The 22,418-nt window shown below is 33.6% G+C and overlaps 1 protein-coding gene across 1 annotated transcript in view; it reads right to left on the bottom strand.

Moving 5' to 3' along the window:
* Positions 1-22,418, bottom strand: part of LOC138706664 (CD109 antigen-like) — a 200,877-nt gene that overhangs the window by 30,875 nt on the left and 147,584 nt on the right. The window contains exons 8-16 of the mRNA XM_069836220.1: positions 20,903-21,127; positions 18,200-18,676; positions 12,972-13,169; positions 7,800-7,987; positions 7,349-7,509; positions 5,029-5,142; positions 2,021-2,082; positions 548-718; positions 233-463 (exon numbers count right to left, since the gene is read on the bottom strand). Of these exons, the coding sequence (XP_069692321.1) occupies positions 233-463; positions 548-718; positions 2,021-2,082; positions 5,029-5,142; positions 7,349-7,509; positions 7,800-7,987; positions 12,972-13,169; positions 18,200-18,676; positions 20,903-21,127 (1,827 nt within the window). The remainder of the gene's footprint in view (positions 1-232; positions 464-547; positions 719-2,020; positions 2,083-5,028; positions 5,143-7,348; positions 7,510-7,799; positions 7,988-12,971; positions 13,170-18,199; positions 18,677-20,902; positions 21,128-22,418) is intronic.

Genomic DNA, 22,418 nt, shown 5'->3' with positions numbered 1-22,418 from the left:
CCCCATGAGGACTCGAACCACCGCACATTCCGTAATGTGAGTCCTAGGCAGGATGCCTTAGACACGACGCCACGACGCGGAAGTATAATAAAGTATAAAGGTTAGATGGATATACATGAATGAAATGTTGGCTGGTTGGAGCGATGGATAAGTAAATATACGTAGGGATTAATGGAAAGAGAAGTGGATGAATCGTTAAGTGGGCAGATGAAAGGCAGGTTGGCGCACTTACATAAACGAGATGCTGATGTTCACCTCCCGACAGCCTGGCCCCGAAGCTGGTGACAATGCCCCCTTCCTCCACGTGCACGAACTTGTAGTCGGGCGAGGCGTGGAGGGTCAGCACCACGAACATCTCGTAGGGCTCGTTGTTGAGGAGCAGCAGCCGCAGCCCCACCTGCTCCCCGCGGCGGCAGGCGGATGGCCCCTCCACGTGCATGATGAAGGGCCGCGTACTGGAAAACTGAACACGGGCCACTTACAGTCTGCTCAACCAGCCAATCACGTGAACGACACAGCGCGGCTATCTGCAGTATTAAATACTTGCTGCATTTGGAGTGTCGATCGCAGTGAAGCCCCGGACTTTGCTGACGCAGAAGCCCATGAAGTACCAGTCGTCAGACACGGCTGGCATGTCCATGGTGAAGAACTCTTCTCCTCCGTACTCCCCGTTCATCTCCTTCCAGCCCCAGTCGTTGCCTGCGGTGTCGTAAAGTTCCTACGAGAGATGTTATGCAGAGTGTAAACGATGTACATTTAACGGCAAAAAGAATGGGCCGACTCTTGGTCGATAGAAATGCTAAGTTCTGTCGCGAGGTTCACTAGTGTAAACGCACTGCACTTCAAGGCATTGCTGTGTTTTTTTTTTATTTTAGTAGGTTATTTTACGACGCTTTATCAACATCTTAGGTTATTTAGCGTCTGAATGAGACGAAGGTGATAATGCCGGTGAAATGAGTCCGGGGTCCAACACCGAAAGTTACCCAGCATTTGCTCATATTGGGTTAAGGGAAAACCCCGGAAAAAACCTCAACCAGGTAACTTGCCCCGACCGGGAATCGAACCCGGGCCACCTGGGTTCGCGGCTAGACGTGCTAACCGTTACTCCACAGGTGTGGACCATTGCTGTGGTGTCTCTTCATTGAAAGTCGTCCGTCTACAATGTAGTCAACCTTATGAGCTGTGTGTGACCCGGTAGTAAGATGTCTGACCTCCATACCAGAGGTTGTGAGATCGCCTCCCTGTACGATAAAATTATTATTTTTTTAATTTTAGTTTTTAATTAATTTATTAGTTTAAATGTGAAATAGCATTTGTTAATAATACGATGAAAGAGTAATGGAACGGAGAAAAATTCTCTCCGGCGCCGGGATTTGAACCCGGGTTTTCAGCTCTACGTGCTGATGCTTTATCCACTAAGCCACACCGGATACAACTCCGACGCCGGTTAGAATCGTCTCAGATTAAGCTCCAACTCTTGGGTTCCCTCTAGTGTTAATAAACTTCGTTATGTCTGCCTTGTAAAGGTATTATTGCCCGTCATCTGTGGGCTATTAATAGGCGATATCTGGCCTGTATAAACAAAAATAGGTACTTGTTTCACATCCTAAAAAACCGGACGTATATCAAACATGTCTCTGGAACTTAGAAATTGTCAGCGGCTCATTATTTTTGCCGCTAAGTGTACCTCCCCTCTTAAACTTTTATTTTACTTCTTTGTTAATTTCTATGAACGTCAGAATATCTGTTCATCGTCTTTTTCCTAATAGATCAGGTCATTTTTCAGAGTAAGAATCCATTACCACGGGTAATCACGTGTTTAGGATAGGCTACATCCTATTGAACTATAGCCAACAAGAGCCGTTATCGTCTGAATGGAACGTGAAATTTAAGGTCATTCGTCTGTTGAATGTATTAGTCAAAGTCTTGAAGTATTGAGTTCTTATTGTAATATATTAAATGTGATTTGAAGTGTGTAATTGTAATTGCAGAAACCCTCAATTCTTTATGTGAGACTTACATCAGACCGACTTCTTCTCAGAATCTTGTATTCGTATTGGTCATTCTTATCTTCTTTAGGACCTGTAAAGAAAGATTCCACACTAATTATTTTTAATTAAAATACATTCAACAAGGTAAATAGGAGCATTTTAGTAAAACTGCAGCTTATGAAGAACCAATAGCAAAGAAATGCATTCATGAGGGCTATAGAGAATATTTTTTGTGAAAATTAAGCTAATGGATTTTGAAGAGTAGGTAATTTTTTTGTCAAAATATTCTTTCCTACTTGTTACACCTATATAAAGTGAGTAAGATAGAGGAATTTGAAAACCTTTTCGATTCCCCAACTAAGTATATCAATGACACGATATTCCCCATTCTGCGGATTTGGTTTCCACTATTGATTATTCATTGACATATATGAACGACCAAGCTTTGAGCCATATCGGCGAATATTATTGAACAAAACATCTTACGTCATTCTTTATAATTGCAGAGCGCATGTAACATTAGAACTGCCAACCTACGAGAGATGAAGTGCGAGAGATAGGAATTTAGTAGGGGATAATAATAATAATAATAATAATAATAATAATAATCGTAATCAAGCAATTCGCCATACAAGCGGTAAAGGCTGGTCTCCAGATTTCATATGAGGAAACTGAGTTCATAACGAATATTAAATCGGCAGCTAGAGAGATAAGTTTAAATCAAGGTAAAATTAAACAGGCAGAGAAGTTTAAATAGGAGAATGGATATTTCAGAAAAAGAAGCCTTCCCATCAAGAATCAACAAGATGGAAATGGCATACCAACTAACTAAAGGAGTACGCCTATACAGGGTGGAAGTGAAATAACCTTGCAGATTGAAAGGGACGATAGAGTGCACTTAAATGAATGGAAAACCTATATTACGTTTTGTGATTGAATGCACGGTTAATTAGAAAATCAAGTTTGAAGTTTCAGCAGTCCGGTAACATCGCCGCGAACACACTATTCTCGTGATACAGATGTAAGAGGTTAATGAACTCGATGTGTATCGGTAGGTGCGCTGCTCTCTGCCGCGACGTTGTAACTTGTTCGCATCGTGTAATGGCTTCAAATTAGAGGTTTTTAAAATTAAATTTACACGAAAACCGTCCAGACTATTGAAATACGCCACGGGGATAAATTATTCTTTACTAGATTTCCTATCGATATGGACAGAAATCACGATCCTACTCGCAAGAGTTACCGAATAAGAGATTGTTAAACATTTGGGAAAAAACATTTTTTTCTGAAAAGACTACTGTATTAACTTTCCATCAATATGATGATATAGTTTTTTGTTACATACAATATGAACTATCCGCTCTGAAAATCTGTAAGGCTATTTCACTTCCACCTTGTATAATAAAAAAAAATCATTGCTCTTCAAAGCAAAGATAAGACATTATTGTACAGTTATTCGCACAGAGGCCTAGTATGGAACAGAATGCCTCCTAATTAATAAAAAGGACTGATTGAAAGCCTAGAAACCAAGGAAAGGAAAATTGCGAGAAAGATTTTGGGTCCGATAAAAGAAATTTAGAAGACGACATAACCATAAACTGTACACACATGTAGAAAAGATAACTGACAACTGGACGGAGTTACGCAATAATAGACCAACCGACAATTTGAAAAAAAAAAAAAAAAAAAAAGAGAGAGAGAGATATTTGCACAAGTATGTTGATGGCAGGCTAATTTAACTCGGAAAAAAATCAACAACGCGATATCTGAATTTTGCTGCTATTTATAAGCGAAAATTCGTTTATTGCATAAAATTCATTTATTTATTTTGGTTTGAAATATTAATTCAACTGCTGGTCTCTTATTAAAAATCTGCTAGCCCTTTTTAGTATTATTTGTGCTGTTTTTTTTGTAATAGTATAAATGTTACAATACTTCTTGAATATAATGTTTTATAAAAAACAGATTTATTTCAATGACCAATATCTCGAAACAGTATAATAAAATGTTTCAAGTTCAATCTATAAGATTGATCTATTTTGCAAATGTTTATTTGCTATAACATTGTATATAGAATATTAGCGTTTTCGCCTTTTCGTCATCATCAGATATTGTTAAGAAACACGTGATCTAAACCTTGAACAAATTAAAAATATACATTGTAATATGCATGACAAAATAGATTTTCATGAGTTTTATGTAGTGTGTCTTATAAGTAAAAAGGTTTATTTAGAAAAAGATTTCCAGGAAATTTTTATTAATTACCTATTATCGATTTTATAAATTGTCATTTAAATAATGTATTGATATCACATCACCATTCTACTCATAATTCCCCGGTAATTAATTACAAATTCAACAATTAAATCTTTTCCACCAATATTTAATTATTGCCGATATTCGTATTTGTTAATAATTTAATGCAAGATATAATATAACACGCTTGTCATTTCATATGTGTTTTTGTAACATGAGTTATATGTATCTGAAATCATATCGACTTTCCAAATTTATATTTCCTGGAAATCTTTTTCTAAATAAACCTTTTTACTTATAAGACATACTACATAAAACTCATGAAAATCTCTTTTGTCATGCATATTACAATGTACATTTTTAATTTGTCCAAGGTTTAGATTACGTGTTACTTAACAATATCTGATGATGCCGAAAAGGCGAAAACGTTAATATTATATTCTATATACAATGTTATAGCAAATAAACATTTGCAAAATAGATAAATCTTATAGATTGAACTTGAAATATTTTATTATATTAAATTAGATTTATCTGAGACAAAATGAATTGTAAAAAAAAAAAAAAAAAAAAAAAAAAAGAATCTCGAAACAGGTTTTTGGCGCTTGTTCTCTTATTGCGTAACTCCGTCCAATTAGAAAAAGAAAGATTACTTTTTATGGTCATAAGCCCCGTATGAGTAGACCTACAGAGAGGTTGACTAACAGATTCTTTGCTTATTTTTTGAATAAGCGACCTGTTTGCTATAGAACTCGTCCTTTGGCACACAAGCAATACTCACAGCCATTTTCATCGGACCAATCACCACAGTCGTTATATCCATCACACTTCTTATTTTCAGGATAACAGCCATCAACAAAACAGGGTTTGAAGCCTGGCTTTCCATCGCAGAGATCTGTGAATAAAGCACATAAAATTATCCATCCATGACGTCTATGTTCATTATTACAAATTTACTTAACAAAAGTGGAAAAATATTTCAGGTCAACAAACATTATTGACCTGGTTTCCAATATCTCCAGATACGATAAAAAGTTACAGGGGATTCATTGAAATTGACTATAAATTTACATGAACTTCTTTGTTTGTTGTTTTTTAAGTCCTTTATCCAGTCCTCTGTGGTTTCTCAGATATTGGTTAACACTCTGTATATATGTATACACACAATTATTTCATTGTATAGTATTGGATTGGTTCATGTTTGATGGGAGTAAACTACTGTAGAATATTCCAACGCACATCGATTATATCCCTCAGGGACGCGTCCCCTGTTCTTCCGTTCGAGCTCGTACCAGTACCGCGTTTAAAAGTCGAGGTTGAGAGGGGATTACTGTATAAATGAGTTATTGATTTAATTATGAAAGTATTGAACGGGTTACATCAGCTTCTTGTCTATGCGGATGACGGGAATATGTTACGAGAAAATCCACAAACGATTAGGGAAAACACGGAAATTCTACTTGAATGAAGTAAAGCGATAGGTTGGAAGTAAATCCCGAAAAGACAAAGTATATGATTATGTCTCGTGACCAGAATATTGTACGAAATGGAACTATAAAAATTGGAGATTTATCCCTCGAAGAGGTGGAAAAATTCAAATATCTTGGAGCAACAGTAACAAATATAAATGACACTCGGGAGGAAATTAAACGCAGAATAAATATGGGAAATGCTTGTTATTATTCGGTTGAGAAGCTTTTATCATCTAGTCTGCTGTCAAAAAATCTGAAAGTTAGAATTTATAAAACAGTTAAATTAACGGTTGTTCTGTATGGTTGTGAAACTTGTATTCTCACTTTGAGAGAGAAACAGAGATTAAGGTGTTTGAGAATAAGGTTCTTAGGAAAATATTTGGGGCTAAGATGGATGAAGTTACAGGAGAATGGAGAAAGTTACTCAACGCAGAACTGCACGCATTGTACTCTTCACCTGACATAATTAGTAACATAAAATCCAGACGTTTGAGATGGGCAGGGCATGTAGCACGTATGGGAGAATCCAGAAATTCATATAGTGCGTTAGTTGGGAGGCTGGAGGGAATAAGACCTTTGGGGAGACCGTGACTTGGGTAGGAGGATAATATTTAAAATGGATTTGAGGGAAGTGGGATATGATGGTAGGGACTGGATTAATCTTGCTCAGGATAGGGACCGATGGCGGGCTTATGTGAGGGCGACAATGAACCTCCGGGTTCCTTAAAAGTATAATAAAAAAACAAAACGGCACCTTTAGACATACTGTATAGTGATTTTTCGGAAACAAAGCTAGAAATTTAACCAGTGACAATAGCAGTGCAAAGCATTGAAGTAAATCTAAAAGTTACTATGATTATTGCAAAAGAATTAGAAAAGTTATGTCACCTCCAAGCCGCTAGGGCGCTTATCTCAGTCTGAATTGCTTTTTATAATTTAACGGTCTTACTAATAAACCGTGTATAGTTTATATACGAGACTTATGCAGCGTTGAGACAGAAAACGTTACTAATAAACCATGCATAAGCGATGGATGTATAAACAGGCTGCAACTATACAATGGGAATTGCTTTGCAGTAGTTATATACATGAAACCCCTTGTTTAAGCGTTGTATACAGAGAAAAAAATGGCCGCCCCTCTAACAGCTGTTCATATCGACTATCTTTTTATGATGATGGATGCCTTGTAACCACAGAAGAACACACCAAAGAGCACAGAATAAGTAGAATAATATTGCTGTAGCTTGTACTCTTTGGCCAAAATATAGTGTGGTAATCGATTAGAGCTAGTTGTACTATCGATATTTCACACTCCACAGTAGAGCACTCTACCGGATGCAATAGAGAACCTCAGATATTCTATTACCTTTCGTTACGAAGTAATGACGAAACTATGACGTTATACTGTTATACAGGACGTGTGTAGTGATTATTAGTAAGAAATTTACACACGACTTATAAACGAGCTACTCATTGTATAAGTATAAGACAGTTAAACATCTGTATATAGAGTTTTTATTAGTAAGACCGTAAGTGACTTAATTTTAAAGGAAGCAAAGTGCAAAATAGGATGATGTTATGTTGGAAGTTATGAAACTTCATTTTATGACGTAGTTACAGGCAACTTACTGGAAATTTCTTTGACAGGCAGTATTGCATCTGTGAAAACAATAACACCGGCGTTTATAAATGTCTCGTTGCTATTCTTTCCATGGCTCATACTTCGGACGTACGCAACCTCGTCAGGATATAAACCCTGTCTTGACCTCCATTTTACCTTAGGTTCAGATCTGAAAAGATAAAAGTAGAACAACAGAAAATTAAGAACTTATTACCATTTTGCGTTGTCGGGAATTATCAGCACACAAATTAATTGTGATAATAGTTTTACCACAGTCTAATATATACAGTCACGAAGCTTGAGTTGTAAGGGTGCTAGGAACAAAAGACTGTGCCGGTACTATTTCGCATTGTCTGTAATGAGGCGATGTTAGCGATCCTAGTGATTAGCAACTATCTATGGATGCATATTTATTACGTATTGAGTTTCGTGACTGTATATACTAGACTTTGGTTTTACCTTGTGAAGTTCTCGAATTCAAAGAAGCTCTCTATCATCCGAGATTTACTCATTTCGTTTCCTGCTTGCATGAAATAAGAAGAAGACCTCATTGAATTTATTGCCATGAATGATCCAGCGTTTGCAGTCATTATAGCTTCTGCTGTCTTCTTCGTATGGTCTTTCCCGAGGTTTACTGTAAGTGTTATCTAAAAAGAAAGAAACAAAATAATCGCCCGTTATTTGTTAATAAATATATCTTTGTAAATAAGTTATACCACGTAGCCTTGCACAGTTCAGCTGATAGAGCTTTGGAGTTGTTCACACAACACAGAGAATGAATTTATGAGGTATGATAATCGAAGGGGCCCTTGAACCTTACAGCAGAGCCACTCGGAAGCTCTGCAAAATTGCTGTGAGAAGGGAACTCACAGGTCAAATTTCTAAATCATGCAACTTTCAAGCATCTATCATACTGCTATATACGCATACCTAAAGAAAATATGTTTATAAGAATATAGTTTTTTAGAAAAAATATTTTAATACTATTGTTATGCAACGATGAAGGATTTTTCGTTTTATAAAAGTAAAAATAATGTTACTTTAAATAAATATTGATTAAATTATCCGTTATGGATTTTTATATCATTTTTATTGTTTTAAAAATATTAAATTTAAATGTTATTATTTCTCACATTTTGACAGTTGATCATATTAATAAATTCATATCTTGAAAAATAAAATGTGTTCAGTAAAATCATGTGGTAACTTTTTAACTTTATTACTTTTTGAGATTATATTGAAAATTTGAAGAAAATTGAATGGAAATTGTATCGTGTAGAACATTTTGAATACTACAAAATATAGGAAAAACTAAATGCGGAGATAGATAGATAGATAGATAGATAGATAGATAGATAGATAGATAGATAGATAGATAGATAGATAGATAGATAGATAGATAGATAGATAGATAGATAGATAGATAGATAGATAGATAGATAGATAGATAGATAGATAGATAGATAGATAGATAGATAGATAGATAGATAGATAGATAGATAGATAGATAGATAGATAGATAGATAGATAGATAGATAGATAGATAGATAGATAGATAGATAGATAGATAGATAGATAGATAGATAGATAGATAGATAGATAGATAGATAGATAGATAGATAGATAGATAGATAGATAGATAGATAGATAGATAGATAGATAGATAGATAGATAGATAGATAGATAGATAGATAGATAGATAGATAGATAGATAGATAGATAGATAGATAGATAGATAGATAGATAGATAGATAGATAGATAGATAGATAGATAGATAGATAGATAGATAGATAGATAGATAGATAGATAGATAGATAGATAGATAGATAGATAGATAGATAGATAGATAGATAGATAGATAGATAGATAGATAGATAGATAGATAGATAGATAGATAGATAGATAGATAGATAGATAGATAGATAGATAGATAGATAGATAGATAGATAGATAGATAGATAGATAGATAGATAGATAGATAGATAGATAGATAGATAGATAGATAGATAGATAGATAGATAGATAGATAGATAGATAGATAGATAGATAGATAGATAGATAGATAGATAGATAGATAGATAGATAGATAGATAGATAGATAGATAGATAGATAGATAGATAGATAGATAGATAGATAGATAGATAGATAGATAGATAGATAGATAGATAGATAGATAGATAGATAGATAGATAGATAGATAGATAGATAGATAGATAGATAGATAGATAGATAGATAGATAGATAGATAGATAGATAGATAGATAGATAGATAGATAGATAGATAGATAGATAGATAGATAGATAGATAGATAGATAGATAGATAGATAGATAGATAGATAGATAGATAGATAGATAGATAGATAGATAGATAGATAGATAGATAGATAGATAGATAGATAGATAGATAGATAGATAGATAGATAGATAGATAGATAGATAGATAGATAGATAGATAGATAGATAGATAGATAGATAGATAGATAGATAGATAGATAGATAGATAGATAGATAGATAGATAGATAGATAGATAGATAGATAGATAGATAGATAGATAGATAGATAGATAGATAGATAGATAGATAGATAGATAGATAGATAGATAGATAGATAGATAGATAGATAGATAGATAGATAGATAGATAGATAGATAGATAGATAGATAGATAGATAGATAGATAGATAGATAGATAGATAGATAGATAGATAGATAGATAGATAGATAGATAGATAGATAGATAGATAGATAGATAGATAGATAGATAGATAGATAGATAGATAGATAGATAGATAGATAGATAGATAGATAGATAGATAGATAGATAGATAGATAGATAGATAGATAGATAGATAGATAGATAGATAGATAGATAGATAGATAGATAGATAGATAGATAGATAGATAGATAGATAGATAGATAGATAGATAGATAGATAGATAGATAGATAGATAGATAGATAGATAGATAGATAGATAGATAGATAGATAGATAGATAGATAGATAGATAGATAGATAGATAGATAGATAGATAGATAGATAGATAGATAGATAGATAGATAGATAGATAGATAGATAGATAGATAGATAGATAGATAGATAGATAGATAGATAGATAGATAGATAGATAGATAGATAGATAGATAGATAGATAGATAGATAGATAGATAGATAGATAGATAGATAGATAGATAGATAGATAGATAGATAGATAGATAGATAGATAGATAGATAGATAGATAGATAGATAGATAGATAGATAGATAGATAGATAGATAGATAGATAGATAGATAGATAGATAGATAGATAGATAGATAGATAGATAGATAGATAGATAGATAGATAGATAGATAGATAGATAGATAGATAGATAGATAGATAGATAGATAGATAGATAGATAGATAGATAGATAGATAGATAGATAGATAGATAGATAGATAGATAGATAGATAGATAGATAGATAGATAGATAGATAGATAGATAGATAGATAGATAGATAGATAGATAGATAGATAGATAGATAGATAGATAGATAGATAGATAGATAGATAGATAGATAGATAGATAGATAGATAGATAGATAGATAGATAGATAGATAGATAGATAGATAGATAGATAGATAGATAGATAGATAGATAGATAGATAGATAGATAGATAGATAGATAGATAGATAGATAGATAGATAGATAGATAGATAGATAGATAGATAGATAGATAGATAGATAGATAGATAGATAGATAGATAGATAGATAGATAGATAGATAGATAGATAGATAGATAGATAGATAGATAGATAGATAGATAGATAGATAGATAGATAGATAGATAGATAGATAGATAGATAGATAGATAGATAGATAGATAGATAGATAGATAGATAGATAGATAGATAGATAGATAGATAGATAGATAGATAGATAGATAGATAGATAGATAGATAGATAGATAGATAGATAGATAGATAGATAGATAGATAGATAGATAGATAGATAGATAGATAGATAGATAGATAGATAGATAGATAGATAGATAGATAGATAGATAGATAGATAGATAGATAGATAGATAGATAGATAGATAGATAGATAGATAGATAGATAGATAGATAGATAGATAGATAGATAGATAGATAGATAGATAGATAGATAGATAGATAGATAGATAGATAGATAGATAGATAGATAGATAGATAGATAGATAGATAGATAGATAGATAGATAGATAGATAGATAGATAGATAGATAGATAGATAGATAGATAGATAGATAGATAGATAGATAGATAGATAGATAGATAGATAGATAGATAGATAGATAGATAGATAGATAGATAGATAGATAGATAGATAGATAGATAGATAGATAGATAGATAGATAGATAGATAGATAGATAGATAGATAGATAGATAGATAGATAGATAGATAGATAGATAGATAGATAGATAGATAGATAGATAGATAGATAGATAGATAGATAGATAGATAGATAGATAGATAGATAGATAGATAGATAGATAGATAGATAGATAGATAGATAGATAGATAGATAGATAGATAGATAGATAGATAGATAGATAGATAGATAGATAGATAGATAGATAGATAGATAGATAGATAGATAGATAGATAGATAGATAGATAGATAGATAGATAGATAGATAGATAGATAGATAGATAGATAGATAGATAGATAGATAGATAGATAGATAGATAGATAGATAGATAGATAGATAGATAGATAGATAGATAGATAGATAGATAGATAGATAGATAGATAGATAGATAGATAGATAGATAGATAGATAGATAGATAGATAGATAGATAGATAGATAGATAGATAGATAGATAGATAGATAGATAGATAGATAGATAGATAGATAGATAGATAGATAGATAGATAGATAGATAGATAGATAGATAGATAGATAGATAGATAGATAGATAGATAGATAGATAGATAGATAGATAGATAGATAGATAGATAGATAGATAGATAGATAGATAGATAGATAGATAGATAGATAGATAGATAGATAGATAGATAGATAGATAGATAGATAGATAGATAGATAGATAGATAGATAGATAGATAGATAGATAGATGACTATACCCTATTTAAAGGATAGCAGAATACGTGCGCACGGACATATTTTGAAAGGCGTGATGTCTTAAAAATGCGTCTTAGATAAAAAAAAAAGAAAGTAATAAAGGCAATGAAACCAGGAAGTTAATACATATAAAAAAGCAAAAAATTGCATCTTTAATAGATTTTGGCCAAATTTCACCTGTGCGTTCCCTAAAATGGTCTAAGAGAGATGTAGGTTAAAGTACTGAATTAATAATTTGCAAGTCTATTAACTTGCGTTGTGAATAATTTCAAGAGAAAAATTGTTCCGGGGCCGGATATCGAACCCGGGACTTTTGGTTGAGTGCGCCAACGCTCTACCGACTGAGCTACTCAGGAACTACACCAGACACCGGCTCAATTTTTTCCTTTATATCGATATACCTCAAATGGCCTGACAGGCCGCCAGAGACCCAACACTGAGTGCACACAAACTCTGTGTGGTTTTCTGTTAAGGAACAGTAACGTATATTACACAAATCTGGCTTGTATAACTTACGTTGTACTCGTTGAATCCATTGACGGGGACAAATGTGCTGTCTGCAACTAGCTCTCCTTTCAAAGTAACATGGTAGACGAGGAGTCTGAAGCCGGGAGCCATGTTCCGGGCTACGGGCAGAGCGAAAGTTGTTATTGTGGGGCCTGAACTTCGTACGATCTGTTGGTCAGCGTAGAGTAGAATGCCTTTAGACAATACCTGCAACAGAAAGATTACGAAATAAATTAACGTCTTTTGTTAATTGGCTGGTTGGTTTCAAATGCCTACAGTGTTATTGAGAACTTACTGGACTCTTATTTAATTTTATTCTTCAAGTTTTTTTTAAAAGCTGTATAGGTTAAGGGTGTTTGAGAATAAGGTGCTTAGGAAATTATTTGGGGCTAAGCGGGATGAAGTTACAGGAGAATGGAGAAAGTTACACAACGCAGAACTGCACGCATTGTATTCTTCACCTGACATAATTAGGAACATTAAATCCAGACGTTTGAGATGGGCAGGGCATGTAGCACGTATGGGCGAATCCAGAAATGCATATAGAGTGTTAGTTGGGAGACCGGAGGGAAAACGACCTTTAGGGAGGCCGAGACGTAGATGGAAGGATAATATTAAAATGGATTTGAGGGAGGTGGGATATGATGATAGAGACTGGATTAATCTTGCACAGGATAGGGACCGATGGCGGGCTTATGTGAGGGCGGCAATGAACCTTCGGGTTCCTTAAAAGCCATTGTAAGTAAGTAAGTGTTATTTAACGACGCTGTGTCAATTACAACGTTATTTACAGTTAATGAAATTGGTGATAGTGAGATGGTTCTTAGCGAAATGAGGACGAGGATTCTCCGTGAATAGCTTACTCGACATTCGTCTTACGGTAGGAAAAACCAGGGAAAATCTCCAACCAGGTAATAAGTCCAAGCGGGAATAGAACCCACGCATGAGCACAACTCCTGATCAGCAGGCAAACTAAGTCTAATATTACTGTGGTGGTTTGTAAACGGATTTTGAGAAAAGTAGTGCCTTTAATTGAATTTTGGAATGCACATTCGAGAAGAACGGGAGACGTTGAGGAGGTTGGGTTTTGTTGAGCAAATACCAACGAATTTATCATTGATTTGTTGCCTAACACTGATGGTTTGGGCGTAATTTCATTGGAGTTATGTGACAAGTATGTGACAGAAACCATGCATTCAGAGACGGTAGAAGCAAGTCGGAAGAAAGACTAGAGTGTGAAGGAGGAACTTGGTTACTAACAGATGAAGACGAGATTTCCAGCACAGTATGGAAGACGCTTATTTATGACAACCAATTAGTAGGGGTAGGGTTGCCAACCCTCCCGTATTTCCCGAGATCTCTCGTATTTGCCCCTCATTTTTAACATTCTCCCCACTCCCGTATTTTTCTTCTCTTCGAGCATTTTCCGCCCTTTTTTTCTGCTTAATACAAAAATCCTTATTGTTAGTCTAATATTTGATTTTGTTGTGAATAATGGTGATTTATGTGATGAATTTTATTGTTCAAGAGATGCAATAAAATGTGCGGTCTTTTCAGAAAAGAATGCTTGCCAGAAATGGATTTAAAAAATCAAACAATGTTAATATTATAAATTTTGTAAAAACTGACGAGTTTTGTTCTAAGCATACCAAATGGTACATACAAAACGGTTCTGTCCATGGGCAGGACTTTCACTGCAAACCCAGCATTCTCCAATCTTCCCTAGTTTCTGCCTTCCTCTTTGTCTCCGCATATGATCCCCATATCTTAATGTGTCTGTCACCTGATATCTTCTTCTGCTCCGAACTCTTCTTCCGCTACCAAATAGTAATGATCATAATAAAGAGAGTGTTTCAGCTCATGAACAATAAGCGGACAGATGTCAAAACAAAAGCACGGGACATATAGACTAATGAAACCATAGCTGCAAACTGCAATCGACTTCAACTGTTACGCGAGACAAAATCTGTCTCAAAATATTCTTAAGATAGGATATACATCGTCTCTTAGCATAAGAATCCACATTTTTTACTTAATGTCTTTCAAACTTTGGTGATATGATTCTTGGGAGTAAACTAAGCAATTTATACAGGGACATCATTTTATTTTTACTAACATTTTTAATATTAACTTGCCTATACCTCTGACACAACGCCGTTTGCTACCCCTTCCACGACTAGAGTTCGATGCTACTGACGTAATATACAAACAAATCACTTTACTAGGTATAGGAGGGAAGAAAAGTAGTTCATCCATTTACGTAAACTAGGAAGCATTGCGCTTTTGAGTGTGATAATTTTCATTAGGTTTTTGTTTAATCAAAATACAGTACTGTATTAACAATGAGTGTTTTTACTCACGAATTGAGCTGTCCATGTGGACGTATTCATTATGCAGTGTATATTATACTGCCTACAGCACATTAGCGTACAATATAGAGAATGAAGTTAAATTGAAAAATAATCATAATATGGATATTTAAACACATTTTTTAAAATGGTGGTCGTTCATTTCGATACAGGCTTCAGTTCTAATGTGCATATTATCGCACTATAGACTATTGTACCTAATCCCAATTACCAGTTTCGTTCTTCGTGCTAGTAACTCATGTTGAAATAATTATGTACCTACTCTATAAAAGAGTATCTTACGTATTGTAAATTCAATCTTCACTTCTGCCCGTTCCGAAAAGATAAAATTACTCAGACATACTATCTGCTGTCCGTCCAAGTGGTTATGTCATAGGGTCGTAGAAATGGAGGTAATTACGTGACAGTTAATTACTTAACGAGGCCCTTTTATTTAAGTTATTTTAAACAGTTGTATGATATTACGTAGACGTCCAATTCCTAACAGAAATTAATGTTTTCAGAAGAGAGCTAAGACAGCCCAGCCACTAGCTGGCGAATAAAACTGGTGGGGGAAACCGGTATACGACGTAGGCAAATGGACGACAGTACCTGTGCGAAAATGACTCAATATTGAAAGCTCTTTCGTCACTGAAAAACGCGAACATATTTTTGGAACGTACTCTTTACTATGACCGTAAGGCTACTATATGCGGTCTTGGATCTGTGTGGAGGACGGTTGAACTTCATTAGTAGAAGGGGTGGGAGTGAAGTACATTAAAAAACTCAGGTACAATAAAAATTGAAGTAAAAATAAAATGATGTCCCTGTATAATTCAAACTTGAAAATCGAATTTGGGGGCCCAAAGAATTTTTTTTGCAAAACATTTGACAAAATTTTGGACCGATATAACTCCATTAGAAAGTGACCTAGGGTAAAACGTCTTTCGCCAAAATGATCCCCTACATATGGAGTATGTTACATACTAAAATTATTTATTTATCTTGAACAATTTGAAAGATATGCCACATTATATGACACTTATATATTTGTAGCCCTATATTTTTTAGATAAAATAATTATAATCGATTGAAAATAATAATTTTAGTTTACAACATAGCCACATGTTTAAGCTTTAACTTGGTTCCGCAATGAAGTCTTTTGCCCAACTGGAAGTCTACATTTTGTGCGTCGGAAAGATAATAAATGTCATAAAATGTGAAATAGAAGTAAACAAGACACTAACAATGGCGTAAGATATAGAAAATATAGTGTGCTTATATTATAAATGCTCAAATAACTATGCAATTATTGAGATAATGGGTACAAGTTATATATTTTTGAAAACTAGAAGAAATGAGCTTCCAAATGAGGCAAAAACATTTTTTACCAAAATTTTGAAGAACATTTCTAGAATCGATGTAGGTGTATACCTTCTAAGTCTTACTTACTTACTTATTGGCATTTAAGGAACCCGGAGGTTCATTGCAGCCCTCACATAAGCCCACCATTGATCCCTATCCTGAGCAAGATTAATCCAGTCTCTACCATCATATCCCACCTCCCTCAAATCCAATTTGAAGGATTCGTAGCAAGCTGTTTTTTACGGTGATGGGTTGTTAGCCCTTCGCCCAACCCTCACGCTGGAGGACCACCCCTTATCGGCTGTCCATACCTTCTAAGCCTAGCTGCCAAATTATAGAATAAAGTTATTTTTAGTAGTAACTTAACTGAATGATTTGTAAATTTTCTGTATGAAATTTTGTTGATTCCTTAATAATAATAATAATAATAATAATAATAATAATAATAATAATAATAATAATAATAATAATAATAATAATAATAATGATTTATTTAACCTGGCAGAGTTAAGGCCATACGGCCTTCTCTAACACTCAACCAGGAGTAAAAACTGCGTTATAGAAACACTACAAATTTACAAAGTACACACAAAACTGAATAAGATAATAATAATAAAATGTAAACAACAAGTAAGAAGAAATCAGACATAATATATAACATACAGAAAGAAAGAAAAAAGCATAATAAAATGTGAACAGCAGGTCAAAAATAAATGAGGCCTACAAAGTATAAAAAATAAGACAATTATTGATAATAATAATAATAATAATAATAATAATAATAATAATAATAATAAATAAGAATAGTAATGATAATAATAATGATAATAATAATATTAATAATAATAAATACAATAATAATAACAGGCATAATGGTAATAATAATACTAATAGTAGTAATACAATAGTGCAGTACAAAGCATACAATGAATACAATATTTTTAAGTATACACAGTAAGGAAAATTATGTTTATATATAGCTCAACTTATCACATTAGAGATATACCATTATCGGAAAATATGAAAACAAAAATATAAAATAAGTTAAATAGACTATCACTAGAACATAAAAAAAAATGTGAATACGTGGAAACATGCAATACAACACTTGTCATAATAGTAAGTTAGTTTGGCAACTCGTCATAAGATAATTTTCTAACTTGGATTTGAAAGATTACAATGTTCGGCAGCCCTTGACTTCAGGCATTCTCTCGTATTTTACTCAAAAAAAGTTGGCAACCCAAAAGTGGCAGTAGAAGTTCTATCGGCAAAGTAATTCCTGTTAAACTGCACTCCAGGATATAAAATGAACTATACGAAGTATGATGCCAAATTTATAACCGGAAATGATTATGAGTTGGTGGAGAAGTTAGTGGAATAAAGAGAGGAATACTTGAGATTCCCGATAAAAACTTCCAAAACCTTGACTTAACCCTAAATTTCATGCTTGCCAGAAACTGGGATTCAACCTGGACTCTCTGGCCTCATGCACCTGCCGTGAACAAGCAAAGCAGCCGAACTTACCATATACTGGAAGCTGTCAATCAGAAAATTCGTCTTGACGTGGAACACTGCAAATTCTCCAGCTTCTGCGTCGTTGGTGCTTGACCGCACGTTGATGTACTTCCTGCGTGGAGAATAGTACTGGACAGCTTTCATCTTGGCCTGCGCATTCTCTCCTTCGGCGTCTTCGTAGAACGCCCTCAGCGTCAATTCTGACACCTTGGGTGGGACTTCAAATTTGAAGTACAGAATCCCTTCATTCCTGTAGCGTTCTACAGAGAGAACATCAGCGTACTCTGTTGTGTACTTCTTGTTACCATTCCACTCCTGATCTTCTACTTCATTTGATATCAAATGATGCCCCTTTGATAAAGCTACAATCTCAGGCAGCTGGGTATTGCTGCCACCTTCAAACTGAGCGTTAATCTCAATTCTTAATGACGAGTGAGTCAGTTTCTTCCTCGATATGCGCTCTTTGTCATTGTATGCTACTATTACCTGTGGACAAAAAAGTGGTCATTAAATTTCTGTCAGATCTTCACCGTATACCGACTTGAACGATTATTTCGATATAAAGATCTGAATGCTATGTTTTTGTTTTAGCGGAAGTTGGAACTAATTCTTCATTTGTCTTTTGAAATAACAACATGTGGATAAAAATTATTTTCTGATCTCCAACTGATGCATCCTGAGAGGAATGTTGCCATATACTCGTATTTTACTCTTCCGATATTTGATGCGAGCGCGATCTGTCTGTATGTTTCGAAACTAAACAAACATCACGTCGCGAGAACAAAATGACGAGTATAAAATAATAAAATAACAACAAAGAAACAAATATATTTGACAATGATAATGAATTAAATTACAAATGTACCAACGATAAATATGTTTACGTCGGCTAGAAACTGGTACGTACCAGCCACATATCTGTAAGATACTTTTGTGCGAGATGGTGCGTATTTGCTTGTTTTCCCCACAAAACCAATACGCGGTAAGTGTGAAATACCATATTCAGTACTCCCAACGTAACACACATAACAATTTCCCTCTTCTTACCGCTTAAGCGCGACATTCATTTTACTGCTTTAGGCTTTTAACATATTATTTTTAGAGACGTTTAACATAGTAATAATTATAAATTGGAAACTTACCACTGCAATTTCACCTAAATTGCACTGTTAATTATTGTTTTTAAATATTTGCAAAAATTAAGTAAAGTCTACTACTTCACGAAACTTATTGCATTCCTGTTGCAAGTAACATTAAGGAAGCCGTGGAAAAATCAACAAGATTCCAGATGCCGATGTTATTACTGCAATATGTTATATAAATAATATTGTTAAAATATTAAAATGAAAAACAAATCATTACACAACCTTACCGTTTGTTTTAAGTTCGCATTTATAGACTGGGGGGGGGGGGAGACAGACGTATATCACAGTATAGTAAACACAGAAAACATTTTATAGCAACAATGTTGAAGATAGATATTTTGGTATTCCAAAGTTGCCGTCATTAAACAGAAACCAACATGGAGATTTCATTGCAACTAATTAGAAATTCGTCTTTCAGGTATGTAATAAACGATCTTCGTACAAAATAATGTACGATACACGAGCGGTATGTTTGTTTTCATGTTTTCGGAAATTAAAAAAGCTCAACTACGTTTCGCTTTTTCAATCTTTTCCTCGAAAATGAAAACGTCAACATACCGCTCTTGTAACGCATATTACTATTTTTACATTTTTAAATAACATTTTTGTAGTTGTTGAGTACTTTTGCATTTTTGGTACCGGTATTTTCATTATAAATACACATCATCATCATCATCATCATCATCATCATCATCATCATCATCATCAATAACTTGAAGGTTTAGGCCTATGGCCTGTTCCGCCTCCAGAATTTTATCCATCAAACTGGTCTCTCCAACGTCTCTTTGGTCTTCCCACTCGTCTTCTTCGTGTAGGTCTATAACACCATCTAAATACACATAAAATACTAAAATACTAAAAATACTAAAATAATAATTATGAAATATACGAAAGATAGTCAAAAGTGAGTTATAACTTCAAGTAGCGACCTATATTTTGAATGGGATACCTGAAGCTACCACCACTTACTTATCCTTCGTTGTAGAGAGTTTGACGTTAACATACACACAATGCTTACCGTTTTCTTTGTGAAAATTCCTTACTGCCGGAACTTTTTTCCAGAAAAGTCTCACAATGGAGCACTGCTTGACATTGTTACACTCGTGCAGATGTACCGACATCTTGCAACTGCTGCTTCTTTGTTTCACTTGTGTGCACATTGATCACATTGACGCCTGGATAATACTACTATCTAGTGGTGATAGCTTCGGGCACCTCGTTAAAAATATAGGTCGCTACTTCAATTTGTAGATTATTTACTGACTAGGCTATATATTAACTTGCATATTTTTTCACTGAGAAATCTGTTGCGAAAGTTTTCTGGAAGATATTCCATATCTCCACGGCAACCCTATCGCACTTCTCATTTAGAAGCATACCTTACAGGTTAAGAAATCTATTTTAGAATAATAATTATTATTATAAGCTTTTGTATTGTGTGAGATTCGGTACATTTTTCCTGATTTCACCCAGAATTGCTTCCGACATGGACTCCACAGTTCTAGTTATGGTACTTGAGAGTAACAGCGTCACATTCTATGATGTAGATCGTATTGCCATGACATACATGCCCTTCGAACAACATTCCCGGCTTGAAGACCATTGGTGACGGTCCCAGGAAGTACACGTTGATGGAACCACTGATTATTCGTGTGTGGCTGTAGCCCATCACTGTCTCCCCGTACAGATACTCCGTGAGTTCTGCTTCCACTCGGAGTTCTAAGTCCTTCAGAGAGCCCATCATTCCTTCCACATTTTCCATTGGTACTAACACATCGTGTCTACCGTCTTTCTGCAATGTTAAACATGTCATAGCATTATTAGAAAAGCATATCAAAGCACCTAACACAGGATTTCTAGAATAAGGATACAAAAATCTTCGGTAATTAATATTTTCGCTATAAGTTACTGTTTCCTTCTCAGACACAGTGCAATCCTGGGCCCTATTCCATAAAAATATGGAAAATTACAATTACTGAAAACTATTGTGAAGTATGGAGTTGTTTCTTTCTGTTCCACAAAATTGAAGAGGTGGATTTCAAAGTGTCCTAAGTAATTTTTTAAAGAGTTTAACTATTTTATTTACGTTTTAATTTATTGTTTTGAAGCCCATGTATAACTGTGTAAGTTTATTTAACAGATTATTCTGTCTTGATTAGATCCATTTGAAGAAACCTATGCAGGCGCTAGGAGCGTCAATTTTTTTTCTTTTCCAGTCAAGTAGATGTGCGCAGTTTGAGGGAATATTTTTACATGAGTTCATTAACAATTCTCATGTCAATATATTATTTCACGTAGTTTAATATTTCTTTGTTCATTCATTCATTCATTCATTCATTCATTCATTCATTCATTCATTCATTCATTCATTCATTCATTCATTCATTCATTCATTCATTCATTCATTCATTCATTCATTCATTCATTCATTCATTCATTCATTCATTCGTTCGTTCATTCATTCATTATTTCATTCATTCATTCGTTATTTCATTCATTCATTCATTATTTCATTCATTCATTCATTCATTCATTCATTTCATTCATTCATTCATTATTTCATTCATTCATTCATTATTTCATTCATTCATTCATTATTTCATTCATTCATTCATTCATTCATTATTTCATTCATTCATTCATTATTTCATTCATTCATTATTTCATTCATTCATTCATTATTTCATTCATTCATTCATATTTCATTCATTCATTCATTCATTCATTCATTATTTCATTCATTCATTCATTATTTCATTCATTCATTCATTATTTCATTCATTCATTATTTCATTCATTCATTCATTATTTCATTCATTCATTCACTCATTATTTCATTCATTCATTATTTCATTCATTCATTCATTATTTCATTCATTCACTCATTATTTCATTCATTCATTATTTCATTCATTCATTATTTCATTCATTCATTCATTATTTCATTCATTCATTCATTCATTATTTCATTCATTCATTCATTATTTCATTCATTCATTCATTATTTCATTCATTCATTCATTATTTCATTCATTCATTCATTATTTCATTCATTCATTATTTCATCCATTCATTATTTCATT

This window comes from Periplaneta americana, chromosome 9, assembly GCF_040183065.1.
Source record: "Periplaneta americana isolate PAMFEO1 chromosome 9, P.americana_PAMFEO1_priV1, whole genome shotgun sequence".
NCBI lineage: Eukaryota > Metazoa > Arthropoda > Insecta > Blattodea > Blattidae > Periplaneta > Periplaneta americana.
The sequence above is the reverse complement of the archived record's forward strand: the minus strand, read 5'-3'. Positions and strand labels throughout refer to the sequence as shown.